Here is a 22,864-nt window from a genome sequence, read left to right on the forward strand (position 1 = left end):
GCAGCGCGGGACGGCAGGAGTGGGCACACAGCAGCACCGCCCGGGCACGGCCGCCATGGGCCCTTTAAATGCCCGGCACGCGGGTGGCTCGGGGCGGGCGGGGCGGGGCCGCGCTGAGGGGCGGGCGAGGCGCGTCCCGCCCTGTCCCGCCGGGAGCGGGGGAGCCGCGGAACGGGACTCGCGATCCTGTCCCAGTGAGAAAATAAGCAGAGCTCGGGTGACGCCGGGGAAAGAGCAGCCCGAGCCGTGGGCCCTGCGTCTTCGTGAGAGTCCAAGAGTCTGGCTGGGGACAGCTGCTGAAATGTGGTGATTGTTTCTCTTCATTCTAGGAGGGGGAGATTGGAATAGGATCGTACTGGAATTGTTAAGGTTGGAAGACTTCTTAAGTAATTGAGTCCAATCGTTAACCCAGCATGGCCGTATTCACTGTTAAACTACATTTAACATTAAATGTTAAATTACATTTACATCCTAAATGCTACATCCCTACACCTTTGGAACACTTCCAGGGATCGCGACTCCACTACTTACCTGGGCATCCTGTTTAATGTCAGCCCTTTCAGTGAAGAAATTTTTCCTAATATCTGACATAAACCTCCCCTAGTGCAACTTGAGGCTATTTTCTTTTCTGTTCCTTGCTACCTGGGAGAAGAGGCCGATTCCCACCTGACTCCTGCCTCCTTTGGGCAGTGTAGAGTGATGTCTCCCCTCTGAGCCTCCTTTTCTCCAGGCTAAGCAGCCTCAGCTCCCTCAGCCGCTCCTCACAGGACTTCAAACCCTTCCTCAGCCCGTTGCTTCTCTCTCCAGCACCTCAATGTCTTTTTTGAAGTGAGGGGTCCAAAACAAGGCACAGCACTCTAGATGTGGCCTCACCAGTGCCAAGTGTAGCAAGACTACCACTCTTCTGGTCCTGCTGGCTACCCTGTTTCTGGTATGAGCCAACATGCCATTTGCCTTCTTGGGCACCTGGCTCATGTTCACTATGAGCCAGCACCCACAGGTAAAACTCAATGGTAGTCAACTCACTGTGAGGGTCTGGAGGCACAGTCTGGTGATCACCTGTCAAGACCTTAGTGCAGGTGCCAGGGCAAGCCAGGAAGTTGAGCCAGTGGGTGCAGGTCAAGATCAGGGAGGAATCAGACCAGGTACAGACATAGGAGGCCAACAGTAAAGAAAGCTTAAAATTAGCTCCCAAAGCAAAACAAGGAAAGGAGGGCTGAGAAGAGGGTTTATTCTAGCTTTTTCATAACAGCTCTTACCAGTGGAAGAGCTGTATTTGTACTTGACAAGTTAGACTCCTTAACTCAGTCATCCAAGACTGAAGGTGGGTGCACTCAGGGCCCTGGCCCTTGCCTCTTTGACATTGTGTTTAGGAAAAATTCAGTGTCTTATATGCAGGCTATCCTAAAATTGTCACACTGTATTAGGAACCATGAAGTGACAACACAGACTTTCTAGCTTTGGTTTCAAAAGAGAGCAAGTTTTATTCTTTCAGATTTTATTTTATAGACAGTTCCAAGAAGGTCCAAAAAGGTAAAACTCTCATTGGTTATGAAACTAACACATCACCATCATTGGACAGTTAGGAATACTACCTCTTGACCATTTCTTGCAAGTAAACAACAAGGTGACAAACAACACCCTGTGAAGGTTGTTTTTCTTTTCTAAGGACTGTTTGGATTCCTCATGATTTCTCAGGCCAGAGTGAGAAAGTTGTGTGACTTAGTTTCACACAGGTTCAAGCTAATGCTTGAAGCTTAAAAATCTCTTATTTGACCATTGTCAGTTACCACATAAAATGATCAAAGTGTTTAGGGTCTGCAAAATTTCTTTATATCTCTAAGAAGATAGCTTATTTATAGATATTCAGGTTTGTCTCAGTTCTGTTAAGAAGAAGCTAAGAAAAGCACATACAGAGACCTTTCTGAGGAATAAGCATGAAAGTTTATGAGCCAGCTGGGCTGCTTTGCCAGTGCCAGCCGTGGGCTGGAGTAAAATGATCATATAGGCTTGTAGAGGTATCATAAGTAGGAGTCATACAATAGGAGTGAAGTGATCCCTCCTAGCAAAGGCAAGACTTCACAGGTATTCTTGATACCTGCAGTAGCAGGAAAGTCATGCACAGCACAGGCACTTTACATGCAGAGGTGTCAAACTTTTGAAATGGAGACTTTTCACCAGATAAGGAATTATCTAGAAATTGAACTGCCTTCCTCCCAACAGGTGTTGGTCTTTTTGTCTTCAGGACAGTTTAGCATGTGGGATTTTTTTAAAAAATCCATTGCCTCAACAACTGTATTAAACTGTTCATGTTCTTTTTTTAGCAGATCTTGTATTTTGTTTTCTTGAAAAGTATTTCACTACCTAATTCCTGACTGATGTCATATATTTCTCTGTTGTCTTTTTTAGGGACTTCCAACTTTGAGTCAGCATCACTTCATTATTATTAGATGCCCAAAAGTAGTTTTTCTTCTTATGCTAGGCACCTCCAGTATCCACAGTCATCTTGGTTTCTGATTTTTTCTCCTGCAGTTCTATACAAATGAGTTCATGGCAACTTATTCTGCAGCATTCCCATTTTTCGGTTTTTTTCAGTGTAACATATGCTGAATTCCTGTCTCAGGTCTTCATGCATTCATTCATAAAAACTACCCCTCTTGTTTGCTTTTCTATAAGGAAAAAAATAAGTTCTTTTTAGTTCCATGGCTTCTCACACTGTACATGAGTTCTGAGGAGTAGGTAAGTAAGACATTCCCAACACTTAAACAGCCTTCAGAACTGTTTTCCTCTTCCTTCTTGACGTTATAGTTTTACATGTCTTCACCTACACCCACAATATGTTGTGCCCAGTACCTTCTTTCTTGTCCAGCCAGTGTTACCCCACTTCATTTCACTCATCAGTACTAACTTCTGTGAAGGAACATGTGCCAATTTGGTTCTGTTCTTGCTCCAAAGTTCATTTTTCTTACTGTGCTAGGGATATTACACTTGATCAATCTGGAATAAATGATGTTTGATGGATGGACTTTGGTGGATGCAGACTTCAGTGTCATCAAATCTGTTGTATATTATGGTGAGATTTTACAATCCAGCCAAAAAACACTTTGAAGCTGCTTTTAGCTGCACTTGAACATCAAATGTTTCAGCAGTGTTCGTGCTTTCCACAGTCGCTATGGAGTCAGAAGATTCTTGTCTTGTGTTGATAGACCTTGGTTATTTTTCCAGAAGCCCATCAGATTTTGGGGTTTTTGGTTATACTGAACTTGTTACTGCTATTTCTCTTTTTTTTTGTTTGTTTTTTGTTTTTTGTTTTCTTAGACAATGATATGGAAGGAAGAGCATATTTAACATTTTTATCTATTTATATTATGTTTTACCATGAGTTAAGAAAACTGGGATTTGGGGGTTTACATTTTTTTAATACTCATTTGTTAGTAACATGCAGTGAAGCACTTTGTGAATGCAGCGATGCTTTGTGAATACATAATTTATCTTCAGTCCCTTTCCATTATACAGTTTGTATTGAATCAATCTAATATTTTAGTTGCTGTGCATATATATGCATGCTCATATATTAGAAGTGGGTAAAATGTAAATTCACACATATTGGAAGAACAATTTTGCACAGTTTTTTGGCTAGATAAAAAGGGATAGGCAGCATTTACTCCAAGCAAGTAAAGAGCAGGCAAATCTCTCATTTCTGTGCATGGGTATAACATCTGAAACCACAGTTGCAGTTTGCAATTATGCAGTAAATATGCCAATCATATGTTTGAAAAGTGGGAGTTTTTTCCTTTTTTTTTTATTGAAGAAAGAAGATATGTTCAAATTGGAATCAAATTACAGTAGTGAAATTCACCTGACAATTTGGCTGCTGGGAGAAAAAAATCATCTCTTTCTACGACTGAAACTCACAATAGGGTTTTCAGAGAACATTCAGTTATGGGAGTGGTAGATAACATTCTGAAAGGTTTTTGTGCAAAAATTAGAAAAGAATAAAATTTCTTAATTTAAAATTGCAATTGAGTCTTCTGTAGATGTGGTATAGCTGAGAAGTTGTCCTTTTTTCAAAACTCTTGAAGCACTTTATTTTTAATGCAGGCAAAATATGATGAATTTGCCTTTTCCTGACCAGCAGCAAGGTTCACTAATGTGTGTTTTAAAAGAGATGTAATGGGGACTTTTTTGCAAGTTAAAGTAAATTGTAAAAGCAAAATTACAAAAACCCCACAATATACTGTGGAGATGGAAGATGTCTGAAAGCCAACATAAAGATAAAAATATTGCAAATCTGAGAGCCCTTCTTGAAGCTAACATGGTATCTGTAGCATTCTGAGCAGTTGTGCAGGCTTTTAACCAGAACCTTGTGTTTGCAGGATTGTATTTCACTAATTTTATCCAGCTATATAAATTATTACTTCAGTGGTGGCAAGCCATAAAATGAACATCCAGAGCTGTAAGGAAGGAAGTGGAATTTCAGTTCTCTTCAGACAGTTTTTGTGTTCAAGTAGGATAGCAATCTTGGCTCTCCCTGTCCTGAAGTCGCCAATAACTGTCTCAAATCATAGGAGTCATGGTTTACAGAAATAGACACAGGTTCCTTGCCTATCTAAAGAGATTAGGAAGTCCCCCAAAGGATAGAATTTCACTTTTTATCTGACATGTCTGTTGCTATTTGTAGCACTTTGCACAAGATCTCGAAGCCTTAGGCTTCATGGAAAGCATGCTTATTTTTTTCCAGATATTTTATTTCAGTTCTGAATGATCATTAGAAAAAATAATCATGTGCCAACTTTATTTTATGCTCTTCACAATTTTCTAGCTGTTGCCTGAGTCTGAGGGCTGATCAGCCATCCACATGGTCCTTTTAGACTGACTTACGTCTTCACTATTTCAATTTTTGTTGCACAGCAGCTGCCTTGAAGTATTTGCTCTGTGGTGACAGTGGTTTCTAAGTCAATATATTGTCATAGGAAACACAGAGCTTGAGGCAGTATAATAGATGGGGCAGTGTTGAAAAGAGCAAAAATATTTTCCCTCCAAAGCATATTTAGCACCTTCAGGGAAATCTTATCTTATTTCACATTAGTATATATTTATATTTGTATTTCTACAAATATGACTGCAAAGGTTTATTTCTTGGTCTGAGATTCTTAGATGAAAGATGCTATAGATGTGTGGAATACTTAGATAAAGTGTTGTGCTATTGATTTGCTCCTATTGGTATGTGGAACTGAGATCAAAACAGCATGTACAGCAAGGGAGTTATACACATGCATAACCTAAATGATGTGAATGTTGACTATCAAATATCAAAGACTGCTTACGTGCCTTATATACAGTGTGCATAGACCCACCTATAGATCAGGTCCCTAAGGGGAATTCTAAATGCTGTTTCCTTCACAGGCAATTCTGCAAAATATATAATTTTTTTAATAGTTGAAGTGTAAATAGGGAATATTAATGCTAGAAATGTAAAGGGAATGTGGTCTTTGAACACACAGGAGTGTTTTCATGCTTGCATGTTACTGTAGATACGTTGAAAAACATGCATTGTATTTCACCTGTTGTGTCCTGTGTGCTTTACATGTGCAAACCCTTTTGACATTGTTTTACATGGTTTTTGTAGACATATTTCTTCTATGAATACTTGATACACAGAGGAAGCATCTTGCTTGTGAGCTGTGCAAGTGCTAGAAAAAATCGACAAACATTGATTTTGGTGTTTGGCACACACTTTAAAGCTTCACCCTAAAATGTTATATTTCCCCTGAAGCTTTATCCACTCTCTACCTGATAATCCTCTAGGCTTCTGGGATATCTAAGGTTATTTCAGGAACTAATTAGTATTTTGTGTACACAAAGTAAAAGAATTTAAAGATAAGATAATTACCCTATAGTATGTAATCCAATAATTCATGAGAGTGAAAATCCCTGACTGCAGGAGAATTTGTGAAATCCAGAAATGTTAAAGACTTATAAAAAGACTGCTAATGCTTTGGGGAGTGCTTTGGCAAGTAGGCGATGAGATGGAGGCCTTGTAATTTTTCATTAGAAATGTTTGACTAGTCTTAGACACTTGGCTCTGGAACGGTCTTTGTAGGTTCTAGGTGTGTTGGTCAGATGTTCAGTAATGCCAGGTTTGGGTAGGTCTATCTGCTCAGCTTTAACATCACCATGGTTAGTGCTGTGTATAGGTATTGTGCTTTAGGGTCTTTGGCTGTTGGAGTGCGCTGGTTGGTGACACTAATGAAGACGTGCAAGTTGAAGGATGGAAATCCCTATGGCTGTTTTCCACTGTCACTGTGACATAAGAGTCGGCACTAGCCATTAGGATAGTGCCCTATCATGTTAGTAAAAAGAGAAATGTTTGATTTTGACAGATGTTCAGTCATGACTGAAGAAACAGTTACCTCTGAGAAAAGACTAATGTTAGTTTCCTTTCCCCAAGATGATTCAAAGCAGAGATAGTCTGTGAACTGGTTAAGTAAGTGGTGTTGAGCCACAGATGTCAAGATGCCAGTGATAAAGAATGATGTAATGAAACATTAGAAAATATATAAGAGTTGAAGTTAGATTTGGAATAAAGTTGGGATTTTCATGACTCTGAAAATTTCTTTTCATTTTAGTGTGTGCATATTGTCATGCTTATTCTTTACCATCTTCTGTGTTATTTCCATGGAACGTTTGTGAAGGAATATGAAACAATTCACCAAACTTCAAGTTATAGAGATAATCAAATAACAAATGAAAATTGGCAGATTTGATATGTACAGGTGTATAGGTTTTACTATTTATTTGCTGCACTGAAAGCATTGTTTCTGCATCGTTTGTCATGTTAATAATGGTCCTTACTTTAAGAATACCAGGAATGTTATTCATTGGCCCTATGTCTAAGGAATATAGATGAAGTCAGTTTGCCAGAGTTCATACAGGAAGGATTCCATCAGTTTTTACTCATTAAATGAAGACTGGTCCTAACTATTCCATTGGGGACTGAAATTGCAGTGGGCAAGACAAGGTACTATCCAACACAAAAACTGGACTTAGTCTTCATTGCGTATTTATATGGTATACATTAGACAAAATAATTGTGTGCAAGTAGTTATTTTTCTCCTCTTCTTTTGATTTTTTGTGTTATTTTCTAACCCTTTTGGTAGGTGGTAATGGGAAGTGCCTTAAAATGCAGTCTGCCTTGTGGTAGGGTTTGTGAATCTTTTTTCTCTTTCCAAACAGTTGCTTTATAGTGAGCAGAACATGCAGGATGGTAGCCCCTAAAAACGCTTGTCTTGTCCTAATGTTTTGCCTCAATCTTTGCTGACTTATGCAATTCTAGCATGAAAATGTCAGATTGGAAAGGGTCAATCCTTTGTTCCTGTTCAATTTTTAGAAAGATCAAGATTTTTCCCAGCTGCAGCAATGTGGCTACCTGTCATCCAACAATTACGCAGACACTTGGCTTATTTAGCATACACTCCTGAGCATCAAAGGTTAAACATACTAATGTAGCTGGATGCAAACCAACTACCTGATGAAAAATGCTCTGTATCCTGCTACTATTTTCCTGCAGTCCAGCTCATTTTACTTTAAAAATTCTTCCTGGAACTTACCTGTGCCAATACTATTGGGTTTTTTTTTTTTCATATGTTGTTTTCTTCAGTACTGAATGCTTCAGAAAATGGATTAAGTAATGCATCCTTCTGTGTGTGTGGTGGGGTGGGAGGTTGGGAGGCTGGTGTACAGAAAAGAATTGTGGGACAAGTAATGTAAATACTGGAAAGAAATGAGCCTGGTCATTGAAACACCATGGGAAAGAGGATTTGATTTTGCTAGAGCCAGAAGTTTCAAAGGGAAGGGCAGAAACAAACAGATTTGCAAGGGACCACAGAATTTGAGTAGATAAAGAGTACCACAAAGTACTATGTTATTAAGATTCAGACAGTGGCTTGAATGGTCTGTATAACGTAGGCTTTTATGGAGGACGTATGCCTAGGAGTATTAATTTAAGCAAATAAAAATGGAAATCCTTAATATTTACTTTATTCTTGGCAAAAGATGTTGCAAACATTTTCTTCTGGGAGAGATGTCAAGATTCATAACTGATTACAAAAAAGATCAAAAGAAAATATGGGGACAGTAGTTGCGTAACACCTAGAAGAGGTTTTATGTATAACTTACTAGTGTATTCTTGATGGTCTTGTTCACAAAATCAGATTACTGTAATTTTATACATGTATATGGTATTTGATATATTTTATGTAGGTGGTAAGCAGGATTTTGAGAAATTCTTCAACAAGGAAGTCCAGGTGTGTGGCAGACTGATAGCTTTCTAAGAAACCTGTACATTGATCTTGTCAGCTTAGGCAGTATTCATCCTCCTCAGAAATAGGAGGCTGTGGTCACCCACCAGAAGATATGAACTCTGCAGTGAAATGTGCGTTTCTGTGAAGATGGCAGGTTCTAAAGTCTCACTGACTTACCTGCTTCAAGTGTGGAACAGACACACTGTGCTGTGCATTCTTTCCTTTGCATGGGAAGTGAAGGCACAGAGGCAGTCAGAAATTATTTTCTACCATGTGTATTTAGACTTTACTGCCTGCTATATCCCAGGGGTAGCAATGTTCATGGGCTGTTGGGCTTGGAAATCTGCAGACAGAGCAAGTCTTTTGAAGTCTCATGAAAAGTTGTGAGGATCAGAAGAAAATGAACACAGCACATGCTGTCCTCCACGTGCCATTTTGTTCCCTTATTTTGATCCATCTTCTCTTCTAGACGTACTCAGGTTCAGGCATTTCAATATCTGAAAACAAAAGATGCAGTGCAGTGATACAACCAGTTCCCAGGTGCTATAAGCTGTTCTGGCTACTGTCCTAAAAATTGCAATAAAGATGCACAAAAGCAAAAGTTTCAGCAGGCTTTTTCAATGAAGAAAAAGAAAAGCCACCAAAAGCAAGTGTTCCTTGCTAAAACCAAAGTTTTTGCAGATTTACATTTTAGAAATACTCAGACCTCTGTTCTCCATCCCAACTTAATGGCCATAGGGAAACTAAAAGGGCTTTATCCAACCCATCCCAAAGTAAATGAATAAATAAATAAGCAAATAAATAAAATAATAATCTAACAAGCAACATATGTTTAAACTTTCTTCAGTTGCAATTAAAACAAAGTCTGTGCTGCAGTGTTTTAAAGCTTTGCATAGTCACTGCATTTCTCACTGGCTGTTCTTGTGGTAGGGCTAGGCAAGTTCTTTTCTCCTTAGGCCCTCTCTCTCTAAAACTCTCCACTGTTTTATATAAAAGAACTTTAATGACTGTGCCTGGATAGCTCTCCTTTAGCCAGCCAAACATCAGACTTCACAGAATGGTTTATGCTTTTATTAAGTTGCTTTACAGCTTCTTCACTAAGTCACTTCTCACTGGGACTAACAAAACAAATCAAATGTGGAACTTCTAAGCCAAGTCAGAGCATTGTTTTTCTTCTTAGTAGTCAAAATTAAAAAATAATGCATCCAGACATTCTAAAAAGAGATTTTAAATATTTATGTATCAAAAAGCACGTGTGATGTAGTAATATAGTTCAGAACAGCTAAGAATTTAAACAATGAGACAATTATACACTATTGTACAACTATTAAAATAGAGCAGGGTGCAAGGAATAGACAATGTTCAAAACATTTTTTGGTGATTTACTATTTTTAACTTAAGCAGATGGCAGTAAAAATCACTTTTTGACAGAAGTTACCACTGCAGTTTAGTAAACTATAATGGTAATATATTATCTATATTATCATTTCAGGGGATTTCAATTTAGGCTTCTTTTCTGATAGCTGACCTCTTCTCTTCTCTTCTCTTCTCTTCTCTTCTCTTCTCTTCTCTTCTCTTCTCTTCTCTTCTCTTCTCTTCTCTTCTCTTCTCTTCTCTTCTCTTCTCTTCTCTTCTCTTCTCTTCTCTTCTCTTCTCTTCTCTTCTCTTCTCTTTTCTCTTCTCTTTTCTCTTCTCTTTCTTTTCCTTTATTTTATTTTATTTTATTTTACATTACATTCAAGACATACCATATTCCACAAACATCCCTATTAAAGAAGTTGCCCATATTTTCGTTTCTATTAAGACATCCTATGTATTTCTTTGTGGTTGTAAAGAAGCATTAAGAAGGCCTGAACTTCAGGTAATATAACACCACCTCTTTCACTATCAGATCAAACCAAAGCGATGTAAGAAAATGCAAACTCCCAAAATGGAATTACAGTCCAGTGTTTCTAAAGATTTCTCTCTGCAATTAGTAGAGACTACTTATTTTCATGGCATGTGGTTCAATAAGCATTAATTAAAAATAAGAGTATTGTCATGGAAGTACTGAGTGAGGTAGATGTTTCGTTATTAACTCACTGGTAGGCAATATATCTTGTAAATCACAATTTTCGAGTGTGTCAGTCCACATAACTGATAGAAGGAGTGAGCTGAAAGACTGGATGTCTTTCAGAAAGATGCATGGACAGGCTTTTTGTCGCGGGGGCGGCGTTCAGGCAAATTCAGCAAATCCAGTGACAGAATGTCTGCTTAGCTCATAAATCTCTAGAGAATTTTCAGGTTTAGCCTGGAGCGATGTTTATATGTATGTCAATGAACTTAAAATCAAAGCCCCTTGCCTGGCCTCCAGGAAAGGAAATACATCATGAGAATAGGATACCTTCCAACTCTAAGGATTCCTTATAATTTTCAACTGAACACCTCCAGGTTAATACTGTAGCAACAAGACTCTCACAGTGGAATGTATTGAACAGTCCTTTCTTGATTAATGTTGTACTTCTTCAGGAAGGATATAAAGGTCAAGGTTAGAAGGACTAAAGTGATTTACTAGCAGAAATCTGTTAGGCATTTTGAAGGGTGTTATTCAAATGTCTGGTTTATTTCCAAACAAACTGACTGAGCATGGATTGGGTAGTTTTGATTCCAAGGCTGCTGGAGAGGCGAGAGCACCAGATTTGTTACTATTATTAAACAACTGAATAAATAAGCTTCACAAGGGCCTTTCTAGTCTAGCTTGCAAATGTCAGGCCCTTATGACTTCCACAGTTGATAAATGTCTTAATGACACATACTATCTACCACTGCCTCTAAGAAGTGTGCCTCTGAGTGCCTCCATGCTATCAAAACAATCAGCATCTGGCTAAGTTTGTTTCTAGTGATGTCTAAGGAAAATTGATTTCCACTCATTATAAAACAATTTACCCCTTAGCTGGGAGCAGATTTCATCAGCTCAAAAGTAATGAAATAGTGATGGCAGATTAACAGATTATTTCTAATTTATTCACTTTTAGTTTTCTAAAGAAGCAAGTAAAAGAAATTGTAAAATTATTAGGTTACTTTTTAGATGTTTGAAACACTTTTTAAGAAAGCATTTGGAATTCTTATCTGCCTATATGATTGAACATTATTGAGAAAGTCAACTTCTATATAATTTTAGTGTAATAAATCTAGACTATTTATAGTCTAATGTATGAAAAAATGCCTAATCTGCCTCTACACTGTACTTTTTCAATACATTTACATACTTCTTGTATCTATTTGACTTAATATTTTAGATAAAATTTTAGCATGTTTGTCTTTCCATTTAACTCAGAAGCAAACTTGAGGTGTATCATATCTAAAACTATTTCAGTTTAAACAATACCATTTCACTGAGTTTTGAGAAACTTTGGCCACTGACTTCCACAAAAGCAATGGCCCATATCCTACCCACTGCAACTTTACATGCTGGAGATTCTCCACAAGAAACTAGTTAGATGTACTTGTGTGATGCCTTTTGTCTTGATCCTTGGCTAGACCCCTGTGAGTTCACATGTAACAGGATGAAACAGAAAGCAGATTGTGTAGGCCACTGAAGCATTCAGAACTACAAGTTGCATCACAGAATAACAGTATTCCTTCAGAAAATTCTACATTACCATATTTCTTGTGCTGCTTTCCTGCAGACCTCTCCCACAAAAGGCCAGTCATGGCCAGAGACCTCAGCTAACTCAGGTGGCATGTCATAATTAAGTTGCTTCTGATGGACACAGCTCCCACTGGCCTCCCTCATGTTCTCTCAAATATGCCACACTTAGAAATGTGTCCCATGGTCTTTCTATAGCATGTCCAACAAAATTTCACAAAGTCATTTTAGCAGAAATGTATCAGATTATTCCCCTTTGGGTATTTCTGCATAAAAAGACAATCTAGAAGTTAATATCCCTATTTGTAAATGTAAACTGATATTAAGCAGGTATTTTGTTCCTACAGTCCAACTTCACTGAGGAAGAGTTACAAGCAAGATGTGCAGTTTTTTCACCCTTCTTATTTCTGGAAGTTAAACACAGAATATGTAGAACAGCTTTACTGATTTTTAGAGTCTATTTGGATTGAAATTAGATATATTTTGGTCCATTATCTCAGTATTTTGTGTTTTATCATCTTGAATAAGTAGCTGGATAGAAATTTAAAGATAGACAGATAGATGTTTGGCATTTGGGAAAAAATTTTATGTCATGAAATGATTGAGCAAGACTATACTGTCTGTTAAAAAAAAAAAAAAAAAAAGAAATAGTAAAACTCTAAGTCTGCTGAACTGATATGCCTAGCAGCAATGTCATTTCAGTTCTCTCCCTGCTGACTCCTTTATTCATCATCTCTCTTTTTATGCTTAAAAGAAGCACCTTTGAGTTCAGAGAATTTAAGTACAAATGGTCTCTGTTCTCATCATTTTGATATTCTCACAGTCAAAACTGAGCTTGAAACAACTAGTTCATTAATGCAGTGGGGGCTTTTAGCTGTACTACCATGTGGATCACTTAAAATTGAATTAAAAGTGCATCTCTCTTTTACATATGGCAAATTTTAAAGTGAATTCTTGAAAGTAACTTTGAGGAAAAATCACTACTTTTTGTCAATAAAAATTAGGATTCATTAAGTCAAGGCAGGCAGCAGCAGTGATTTTCAAACAATTCTACATTAATGACCAAGATCTCTGCCAAGAACTTAATGATTAATCTTTTGGAATTAAAATGCAAAATAGGATGAGATAAAAAGAAGGTCAAAGAGAACTTGGGTGAGTCCTTATCAGGCAAGATTTTTCATTATTCTCCTCTTGTGTAATTTTTACTTTGGGTGCAAATGGATTGTAAAAGTTAATGATTTAAGAACAGCAGAATCTCATGAAGAAATCTTGCCCAGTGTTTAAATATAGCTTGAAAGATTAAGAACACCTGATTTATACACTATGTGTTGAAAAGTAGATTAATTACTAATTTTCTGATACATTCTGTATGAAATTGTGAATATATGTGCAGGACTTTATTGGTTCTATAAATAAATGAAACCATATGTAATTTATACCATTATTCTGACATGATCATTACTAATGAAAAGAAAAAAAATAGCAGTGTCTCACTAGCTTGTAAAATTTCTCAAATGTACACTTTTTCTGAAATGTAGAACTTGAGAACTCTTAAATAAGAACCTGACTTGGACCATTAATAAGCACCATCTGTTAAATGGTCATATAAGATTTTTACATTGACAAAGATTGTTTCAATGTTAAATTTCATGGATAGACTCTTTTAAACCAAATAATATTTTCCCTTTTTTAAGTTTAAGTGTTGTGACTAGTTGACATGTGTGCATATTCATACAAAGAGCCAGACAATACCATTTTTTTTAGCAGTGTTTATTTTTGTAAAAAAAAAAAAGAAACCAATGAATTTGAAAGGAAGTCATATCTGTCCTTTGATTGCACACTTTTTAAACAAAAAATAATACAAGATGAAGAATGAAAAATACAGTTTTTATGATGCTATGTCAAAATAACACCTAAGTCTATGAATGTTCAAAATTAAAATATATATATGTAAATGCTAAAATGTCTATTTTACATTATCTACAAAATGTATGTTGTAATTCAGCCCCAAATCATAGGAAAATACTTTGATACATATGAAAAGCTATAAACATAAGGAAATTTTGAAGGGAAATAACACACATAAAAGCTCATTAAATAATTACAACAACAAATAAATAGTTTGTTCAGCTTTACTTTTTGATTGCTGCCATGCATATTTTAATTTTTGGTATACTGAGATAAGAGAAAGGTGAGCATGCAAAGCACTTTTTCTTAGAATTAATCTGAAAGCAGATACAAGGTGTTGTATTTTTAAGCTGTTGTGAGGAGATCATAAAACATGGTATAAAAGGCAATAGATGTGATAACTGTTCTCAGAAAAACACACAAAAAAGCATCATTTACAAAATTGACTTTGATGAATACTCTTGGCAAATTTTCTTTGCTTCCATAGCTGGAGAAATTGTAAAAGTTTATAGTGTGGTTTTGGAAGGCTTGCATTATTCCCCATCTTGAGCATTTGGAAAATCACCCAAAAGGTCCATATGCTGAGAATGCCCTTTTTTGATTTTGGTCAAAGCAATAATCATGTAGTGTCAACTGAGAACACAGCAATGGCAGACTTGTCTTTAAGCAGTCAGAATGGTAAAGCAAATGGTTACAGGTGAGTTCAATTTTGGCACAAGGAGAGGGAGATGAGAGAGCAGAGAATGTCTGACTTCTAACTTGTACTATGTTTGCTGGATTTACTGGCTCTTTTCCTTTCTTTGTGGTGTTGGATGGGTTTTGCTTGAGAGGTTCCCTCAAAGTTGTGGCTGGACTCATTGTGCTGCCTGGTGTATCGCTTGCACTTGCAGGCTGTGACCACAGTTATTTTGTAGGTTCTTATACTTCCATCCTGGCACTGAAGCTGAATCCTCTGAGTGCGAGTTTTGTCGTTGACACATCTCCACTCCTGCGAGCTCCGCCTGCTCCAGTACTTGGTTCCATAACCTCCTCCAATCCAGTTGGGGAGCAGTGGCAAAGGGAGGCATTCACCAGCACACACCAGTTCTTTGAGGGGATTAATGCTGGTGCATTGGCCATCTGAGATGTACTTGGTGGATCTCAGTTCTCGACAACCAACTTGAACTCGATCTGCAGAATGCACAGAACAAGAAACACTGAGATTCAGAGTGGAGTGATTTCCTTAATCAGTCATTTTCACATTAACCAGGTATGTTTTGCAGAAGTTAAAGTAGGCTGTAATCTTTACAGGACATCTCTTTGCTGTTGTGTCCCTCAACACAAGGGCCTCAAGTGCTGATGGTATCGCTGGATAATACCACAGCATAAAGAAATCCTAATGACATGCACTTCAGCAATTGTGGTAGAAGAGGCAATTTTATTCTCTATCCTTCTTCTCAGGGACATACCTTTTAGAAGAGAAAAAATGCCCCAAGGGAAGAAATGTTTCCTGCTTGTTCTCAGTCTAGCGAATCTACTCTGTGATGTTTACAACAATTATGTTGGATCATTAGTAAGGGGGGAAACACTGCTTTGGAAACAGTTGAAATGCTTTTAAATTAATTTCAAATAGTGTGTCTCTTCTCATTACACGGTTACAGTACCCCATGAACTCTGTGGCTCCGAGCAGACACTGAAGAAGTGGTAACATCTGAAGTTACCACAGAATGGTGGTACATAGGATCTGCTTATGAAGTTAGAATGACTAGCAGTTACAATTTCAGGGGGGTCGTTTTGCCCTCAAGAGAACACCATCTTTGTAACTGTAGTAGTCTATATATTATATGTAACATAGAGGATCCTGCAAATTCTCTCAGGCAGCTGATAGCATCAACATGCAAAGCTCCTCATACAGACATGTTTGTACCTGTCTGTATGTGCAGCTCTGCACCCTGCAATAAACACAACTGTTTATTTCAGTAATTACACTTTGAAATAAACGCCCACAGTGTGCTTAATTTTAATAAGCAATCTTTACTGGCTGTGCTCTCTCTCTCTCCGAAGGACAATTACGGCACAGATTCTACACACAATGCAATTAACTAACGCTTTTAAAATAGAAGTAATTACTAGAAACATTTTAGAGTGAATCATAAAAGGCTTTGAAGGTATATCTACATATTACAGCTACAGGCTGCTTCTGTTTCTACTTGGATTTTTGGGAGCAAGCTCTGAACTAAGGCACTGCATCAAGATTACTTCACCCTGTCCTCTGTGCGTCAGGGTGGGCAGGCAGAGGGACTGTAAATCTGCAGGCTGATCTCAGGGACAAATGACAGGGGTGCTCTACTGCCTGCTTTGCAGAAAAGATTCAAGCTTGCCTTCCTGCAGCTGCACTCAGGAATGTACCTGGAAGCAGCTGGTAACAGATCTGAGTTTGTCTTTTCTTCTGTTTTTCTGTCTTCCCTGGGTCAGCTTTTCACCAGTGACAGCTCCGTGACAATGAATACCTACTGGGCTGTTCCAGTAATCTCATAATGATGAGATGTTTCCTGTGCATTTAAACCCTTAGCATTCACAGAAGCTGACACACCTGGCTTAGCTGAAAGGTATCGGTGTCACTTGTTGCCTTCACTTTCCAGGGATAACTATTTTTATCAAGTTGCTGTGGGCGGGTTGGTTTGTGTCTGTTTCTCTATCTGGATTTCTTTCATTTTAAGGCGGTGTGCAGGGGAGGGAACAGATAAAGTGAGCAGGTTTCCAGATCCCCATGTATCTGACATACATACATCCAACTCAGAAGCAAAAGACTGGATATATAAAAGGCAAGTTAGAGCAGAGATCATAGGTAAATTACGAGCTGATTTGTTTACTTTTGCTGGAGGTGTTAAGCGGGTAAATGCTACAGCAGGAAGTAAAACGAAACAGCGGGAACAAAATTCAGAGTTTTTTACTGCAGTTGAAAAGTAGCCCAGACACCTCCCCTGCCAGCACTGGGGGTGAGTCAAAAAAACGAGCTCTTTGGAAATGCCTCTCTCTCATTTTTTTTAATCTCGATTCCCTGCCGGATAGATGCCATAGAACCCGACATTCCTGGATGAACCTCCCTCAGGAAGTAACCTGCCCGAGAGAGCCGGTCCTACAGGACTTCCCAGCACGGGGGTGGGAGGGCGGCTGGCTCGGGGCCGCCCGGCGAGGCAGATCCCGGCCCGGAACCAGCAGCATCTTCCCGTGGCCCGGCTTCCCCCAGGCGCCGCTTCCCTGGAGCGCCGCGCTCGGGCGGGGGGGCCGGGGTGCTGCCACGGGATGCGCGGCTCCGGCCGGGCTCCGCTCCCTCTCCCGGCTCCCGGGCCCGGGCCAGGCGGGGCTGCCGCCCACGGCTGCGGTGGAAGTGCCGCCGATGGGATACTCACTGTTACGGTCGGATCCAGTGCTGGTGTAGTGCCTGCCTCCGTTCCGAGCTTGATTCAACGTGCTGTTGCTGCTGCTTGGGCTCGCCGCAGCGGGTTTAACGACGTGAGAATAAAGTATCTCTGTGGCATCGTTCTTGAAAGCCAAGTAGCTTCTCGTGAAGATGCAAGCCAGGAGAAAGCCATAGAAGTGAATGGCAGGGAGAAGCATGGCTGGTTCAGTCTCTGTCTGACAGAGCTGGATGAAATCTTTTCCTTCTGCTTCTTCTGTGTAACTGAAATTGCTCTTGGAGGTTTCCTTTATATATTCAGAGAGGTTTGGCATTCATTCAGGTGTAAAGTTGTGGATAGCTTCAGAATGAAAACCCACAAAAGGGGTGGGGTCCCTACATGAGCTGCGAAGACCTTTCACCAATAGGAGAGAAGACTGCAGTAAAGGAGGAGTTAGATGCACTAATTGCAGGATTCCTATTTGGGGCTTTTGAGGGTATCAGAAAACTCTTAGGAACCAGCACACAGCAGCATTCAGGCTGAGACCTAGAGACTGCCGGTTCTGCCCTGCCATTCCCTTGGTCCTGTGTGCCTGACACTTCCTCGTGATGTGACCAACACGGTGTCAGAATGAGTCTCTCCTGCCCAATTTATGCAAAGTTATGTACCCTCATCTCAAACTGAGATGCGCTCTATAAAGATGCAAAAATTTATAGAACTTACAGAAGACTGCTAGTTACACAAATACTGTCTGCAATATACCAAAACTATTTAAAAAAAAATATTGTGAATAATTTAAAGCTGCCTCTAGATGCTTTAAATTATGCAGCTTTGATCAACAGGGAGTACTGCAAGGGAAATTACTTGGTTTAGGGGAATATTCTCTCCCTGATGTGCAGAGTTATAAGTATGTATTTCTGTATCACCACACATAAAAAGTATCTCCTCTAGGCTGCTTAGTACAAACGTATCCATATTCATAGCCTCTCACCATGCTCATTCACCAAACTAGTCTTTTTTAGTTTTGTACATTGCCTAGAGCATTCTTATATTTTAATGTGTTATTTCATGTGATAAAGGAAACAAAGAGAAAACACGCAAATCTTTTTTCAAAATTTTGGAAGAATAATCCTTACTTTGGTATACTTTTTTGTTGTGTCATGCACTTACTTGATTTTACATAAAATTGCATGCCCCAGATACACACACCAGTGTAAACTGAGATGTTTCCAGTGGGCCAATGCTTGTCTCCATCATGGTGAATGCTCTATAGATTTTCAAAATAGATAAAAAACCAGTGATCAACATTGGAAATTCTGGTGTTCTAACTAGAAAGGAAACCTTTTTCTTGGGAAAAAGCACAGCCTTGCAGAAGGCCATATTATGTAAAGGTTAGACTGTAATCTCACACTCTTTGTAACTGAGTTGATATCTAAAGTCACACTGGATTTTATTGCTGTAATAAAATCATAAGTGGAACTCAGGTTAGTTACATCTATTGCCAGGATCAAAATCTGTCATTCAGAGAAGACAACTTTGTTTCACCTAGTCACAAGCACCTAGTCACACTTTTGTCTATATCAGCAATACTTTCCTCTTGCATCACTAAGAAAGTTATCCTGGATTTCAGCAGGAGTAAGGACACCTCCACTGTGAGTGCCAAACTGATAACTTTTGCTTAAAGGACACAGGAAAAACAGGAGTGTTGCAAGGTGAAGTGAGTTTTACTGGTAGAGCTGTGTGTGGGGAAGTTGAGTTGATTGCCTGCATCTATTATGACTAGCCCAACCCAGTTCTGGAATAACAAGAATGTTGCAAGGCAGAGTGAGATCTTTCAGCAAGGTAATGTACGGAGGAGTGGGATCACTGCAAACTCTTTACAAAGCTTCAAGTTCCACTCTCATGGAGCATCTAATCTAACCCCAAAAGCAAAGATGTGCATTTTACATTCCCTTAAAAAATAATTTTTCTTAGGCAAATAATAAAAAAATATGAACTTTACAGATCATTAATATTTGAGCTTTTTTTTTTTTCAACAGCAGTGACGTTCAAGTCCTACTTCATTTTTTTCATATTCACAGATCTTTACACATCTCACCTTCCCTGCAGGATAGTCTCTGTGCTGAACTGAGGCACTGTAATTAAAAGCATGGAATCAATTTTCCAGTTATCTGCAATACCTATGTATATCAGTCAGGGGACTTCTTCCTAGGAGAGAGATTTTCCCACATTAGACAAGTCTTAAGAAAGTCAGAGGTTTCCTTGAAAGCTGTTTTCTTTGAAATAAGGCTTATAATCTTCTCACAGGGAAAATTAATGGGACTTTGGAGTCATTTTAGGGCTGGATCTACAAGGAGCTTGCTAGGCCTCAACCTTTTCAGCTTTCAATGAAAGCTAACGATCATCCTTTCAAATTTAGTCTAGGTGAAACCATTAGGTTTGTCGCTTACATCTCTTGGTCTTGTCACTTAAAGAAGGAAAACCACAAGAGAAGCCTCTTACAGCCTTTGTAAGGAAAATTTTGGCCCTGAATTTGCCACAGGAAAGATAATACAGATTACCTCATTTTTCAGTGCACTAGACACAGAGTAGACATAGTTTTAATTTTATTTGTGTTTTCCACTTGTTACAAATATTGTACTAAAGTACTGTGATATCAGTTTCTTGGGCAGTACTGTCAGCCTCACTACTTTGAAAGGTAAGCAGGCTTCTGAAGCTTCTGTCAGTTAATTTGATTTTTACTTTCTTTATCAAACCTAGAGCTTGTAGTCTTTCACTTTTTCTGAGTCTCCCTGAGAGAGATTAGAAGTTGCTTGAAGGAATTCTGATCTGATAAATTTGGTTATTCTTCTTCGGTGAACTTTAGAATCAGAAGCTGTTTCTTGTTGCTTAACTCAGAATGAGTTCCCAGACTTAAAATATATTTTGCTATCATTAGTTAGATGTTGTGATAAGTTCTCAAAGGTGAAGGCTCTAAGTTATCCTCTTAGCCTCCAAAGCAGACTTACACAGTGTATAGTCTGCTCTCATTCTAGTCAGATTTGATGGCTTGTGTTGAACATTGCTCTGCTTAATCTGTAATATTGGCCATAAGGAATATATTACACAAGGTCTTTGAAGTCTGCACTGGCTTCCTTTTTGCCCCGGGGCATAACTCAGGATGTTCTTATTGATCTATAAAACTCTATGTGCTTTGAGTCCTAGGCTGTAAATTCTCTCTTCCTTTATCTTCCATTATGATACTTAAGATTAGCCAGGGCATACTGACTATACCTGAGTGTCTGGAGAGGTTGAGTGCTCAGTGTGAAGGGTCCAGGAATCTGGATTTCACTGCTCCCAAAGATAGAAGAGAGATTCGTTCTGCTGCTTGGCATGGTACAAAGGCCCTTGTTTATTCAGATGCTTGAAAAGTGACTGTGGGGAAGACACAGGGCAGAAACCCATTAACCAGATTAATTTAAATGTTTGTATCTGTACCCAGGGATAAAGTGCTACATTTAACTACACATTTTTTCAACTTAACTGCTCTTCCTATCTTAACAGCCTTGCTTCTGAGTGAACCTAAACATAGTGGTAAAGCCATCCATCACTCTTCAGAGAGAATGGTATTCAGAGTTATCTGCACCTTAAATCTTGCTTTTTGCATTTTCTGTGATGGAAAAATCATGCTCTCTCAGTGGATGTGGAATAATACAAGGCATAAGTTCCATAAAGATCCCAAAAGAGAATTCCCTTCTTCATGGTCATTTATAAGTCTGTCAGGATCCCATTTCTCCATGTTTCTTAGACACTCTAATGATGTCCAAAGGGCAAAGTTTTGTGCAGAGTGCACACACCTGTCTAGCAGCACAAAACAGCCACAGGGAATAGAAGAGTATGCACTGACAAGTACAAATGACTGCCAGAGAGCCTTGAAAACCACACGATCACTGAACATGCACAAAAAAAAAAAAAAAAAGAGGAACCCTCAATTTTTCATAAAACTTAGACCTGCCCAGTTTTAATAATGACAGAAAATGTCCAGAAGTAGAATGAAGGTATCATGGAAAGAAAGCTTCAAAATTTGCGTTTGTACTTCATATTGTTAGTTCCAAGAAGAAGACCATTAGAGTACTGCACTTCTGACTTGTTTCAAAGCCAGATACTTTGAGAGTAAGCACAGGCTCAGATAAAAGATTGCAAAAAATAAACTGACATTTATTACTTTGCACCTTAAAACAGAAAGGACTGTCAGGCTATTTTCTGTTAAGCAATAAGTATATTAGTAATGTACTTCAAAGCTGCCTAAAATGTGATTTGGAGCTTGATAAGAGAACTTGTCTGAAAGTGAGGTAAAATTGTAATAAATGCAACTGTTGAGAACTTGTAATCTGTTGTGCAACAAGTTAGCATAGTTTTAAAACTCATACAGAAAACATGTTAGAGAACCAAGATACCCATGCTGCAAATTCTAAAACCAACGATTTTTTGAATACTGAGGTTTTCTATACTGACACTTTTTAATTTTCTCAGTAAATTACATTTGAGAGATTCAATGGAAAATATAACATATATTCTCATTCATAAGAATTACTAATCAGTTCTGATTTGTATCTTCTTCATCTCCCTAAGATGCCATATTACAATTTTATTTTTTTCTGCTTGCTCTTATACATAATGTAAACAAAATAATTTAGGTCAGGCTGTGGCTTCAAAGGAGGTGAATTATCACTTTTATCAAAAAAGACATTGAATAGACTGAAAAGGGGGAATTTTTCAGTAAGATTTTAAGACAAGTTTGAAGACAATGTGGCTTATCATACAAAACACATTTATGATTTCTGCATGTGTTGAAGAAGAAAGAGTACCAAAACATTTTACAAATGGAAAAAAAAAAAAAAAAAAAAAAAAGAGAATAATAGCCTGTCCATTTGTGATAACATTTTCAGAAACTCTTAGATGACACTGAAATGTAACATTTCTATTTTAAGGAATTTTAGTACAGGAAAGATGGATTTTTTTATTTTTTTTTTTTAACTACACATAGACACTGAAGTGAACTGGACTTTGGTATCTGCATATTTTGTGAAGTGTTGCCCTAAGGAGTGTAAGTCCTATTGATTTTCAGTGAGCCAGTCACTTAAATGCTTTGAAAATTTTACCCTCAGGTTAAAATTCTGAAACTCCTACTCAATGTTAAACAGGCAAAGTCCCATCAGCATGCCCCAGTTGCAAATAAAACAGAAACTGAGTAAAGGTTTTGAAGTCTGACTTGTTTCTTTATGTGTAATTAACCGAACTCTTAATATATCACTATGTTTCAGTAAACTGCTTTGTGTTTCTAATTATGTGGTCTGAAATGATTACAGTGTATTTAAAAAATGCACACTCTACTACAAACCAGCTAAGAAAATCTGGCGCAGTGTCAGGATTTCCTAGGCAAACACTTGCCAAACCTGTTGTTAGATCCAAAGTCATAATTTAAAAACAAGCCTACAAGCTATCTGGAAGAAGATCCCTCTTTCCTTCCTTCTGCTCCATCTCCCACTCCCTTTACAAGGAAATAGCTTTGCGTTATCAAAACAGAACAGTTACTGACATTTGTCTCCTGGTAGGAAACTTATCCTTGCTACATTCAGATTTTAGATTTGACTAGTGCACATTCT

The 22,864-nt window shown here is 38.3% G+C and overlaps 1 protein-coding gene across 1 annotated transcript; it reads right to left on the reverse strand.

The window, feature by feature from the left end:
- Positions 1-13,687: 13,687 nt before the first annotated feature.
- On the reverse strand, positions 13,688-17,605 carry SOSTDC1 (sclerostin domain containing 1). Its single transcript, XM_058832485.1, has 2 exons — positions 17,232-17,605; positions 13,688-15,009 (listed from the first exon to the last, which is right to left on the reverse strand). The coding sequence occupies exons 1-2, from the start codon at positions 17,551-17,553 to the stop codon at positions 14,594-14,596; spliced, it is 738 nt and encodes a 245-aa protein (XP_058688468.1). The 5' UTR covers positions 17,554-17,605; the 3' UTR covers positions 13,688-14,593.
- Between the last annotated feature and the right edge of the window lie 5,259 nt (positions 17,606-22,864).

The sequence above is a fragment of the Poecile atricapillus genome, chromosome 2 (genome assembly GCF_030490865.1).
Source record: "Poecile atricapillus isolate bPoeAtr1 chromosome 2, bPoeAtr1.hap1, whole genome shotgun sequence".
NCBI classification, from domain to species: Eukaryota; Metazoa; Chordata; class Aves; order Passeriformes; family Paridae; genus Poecile; species Poecile atricapillus.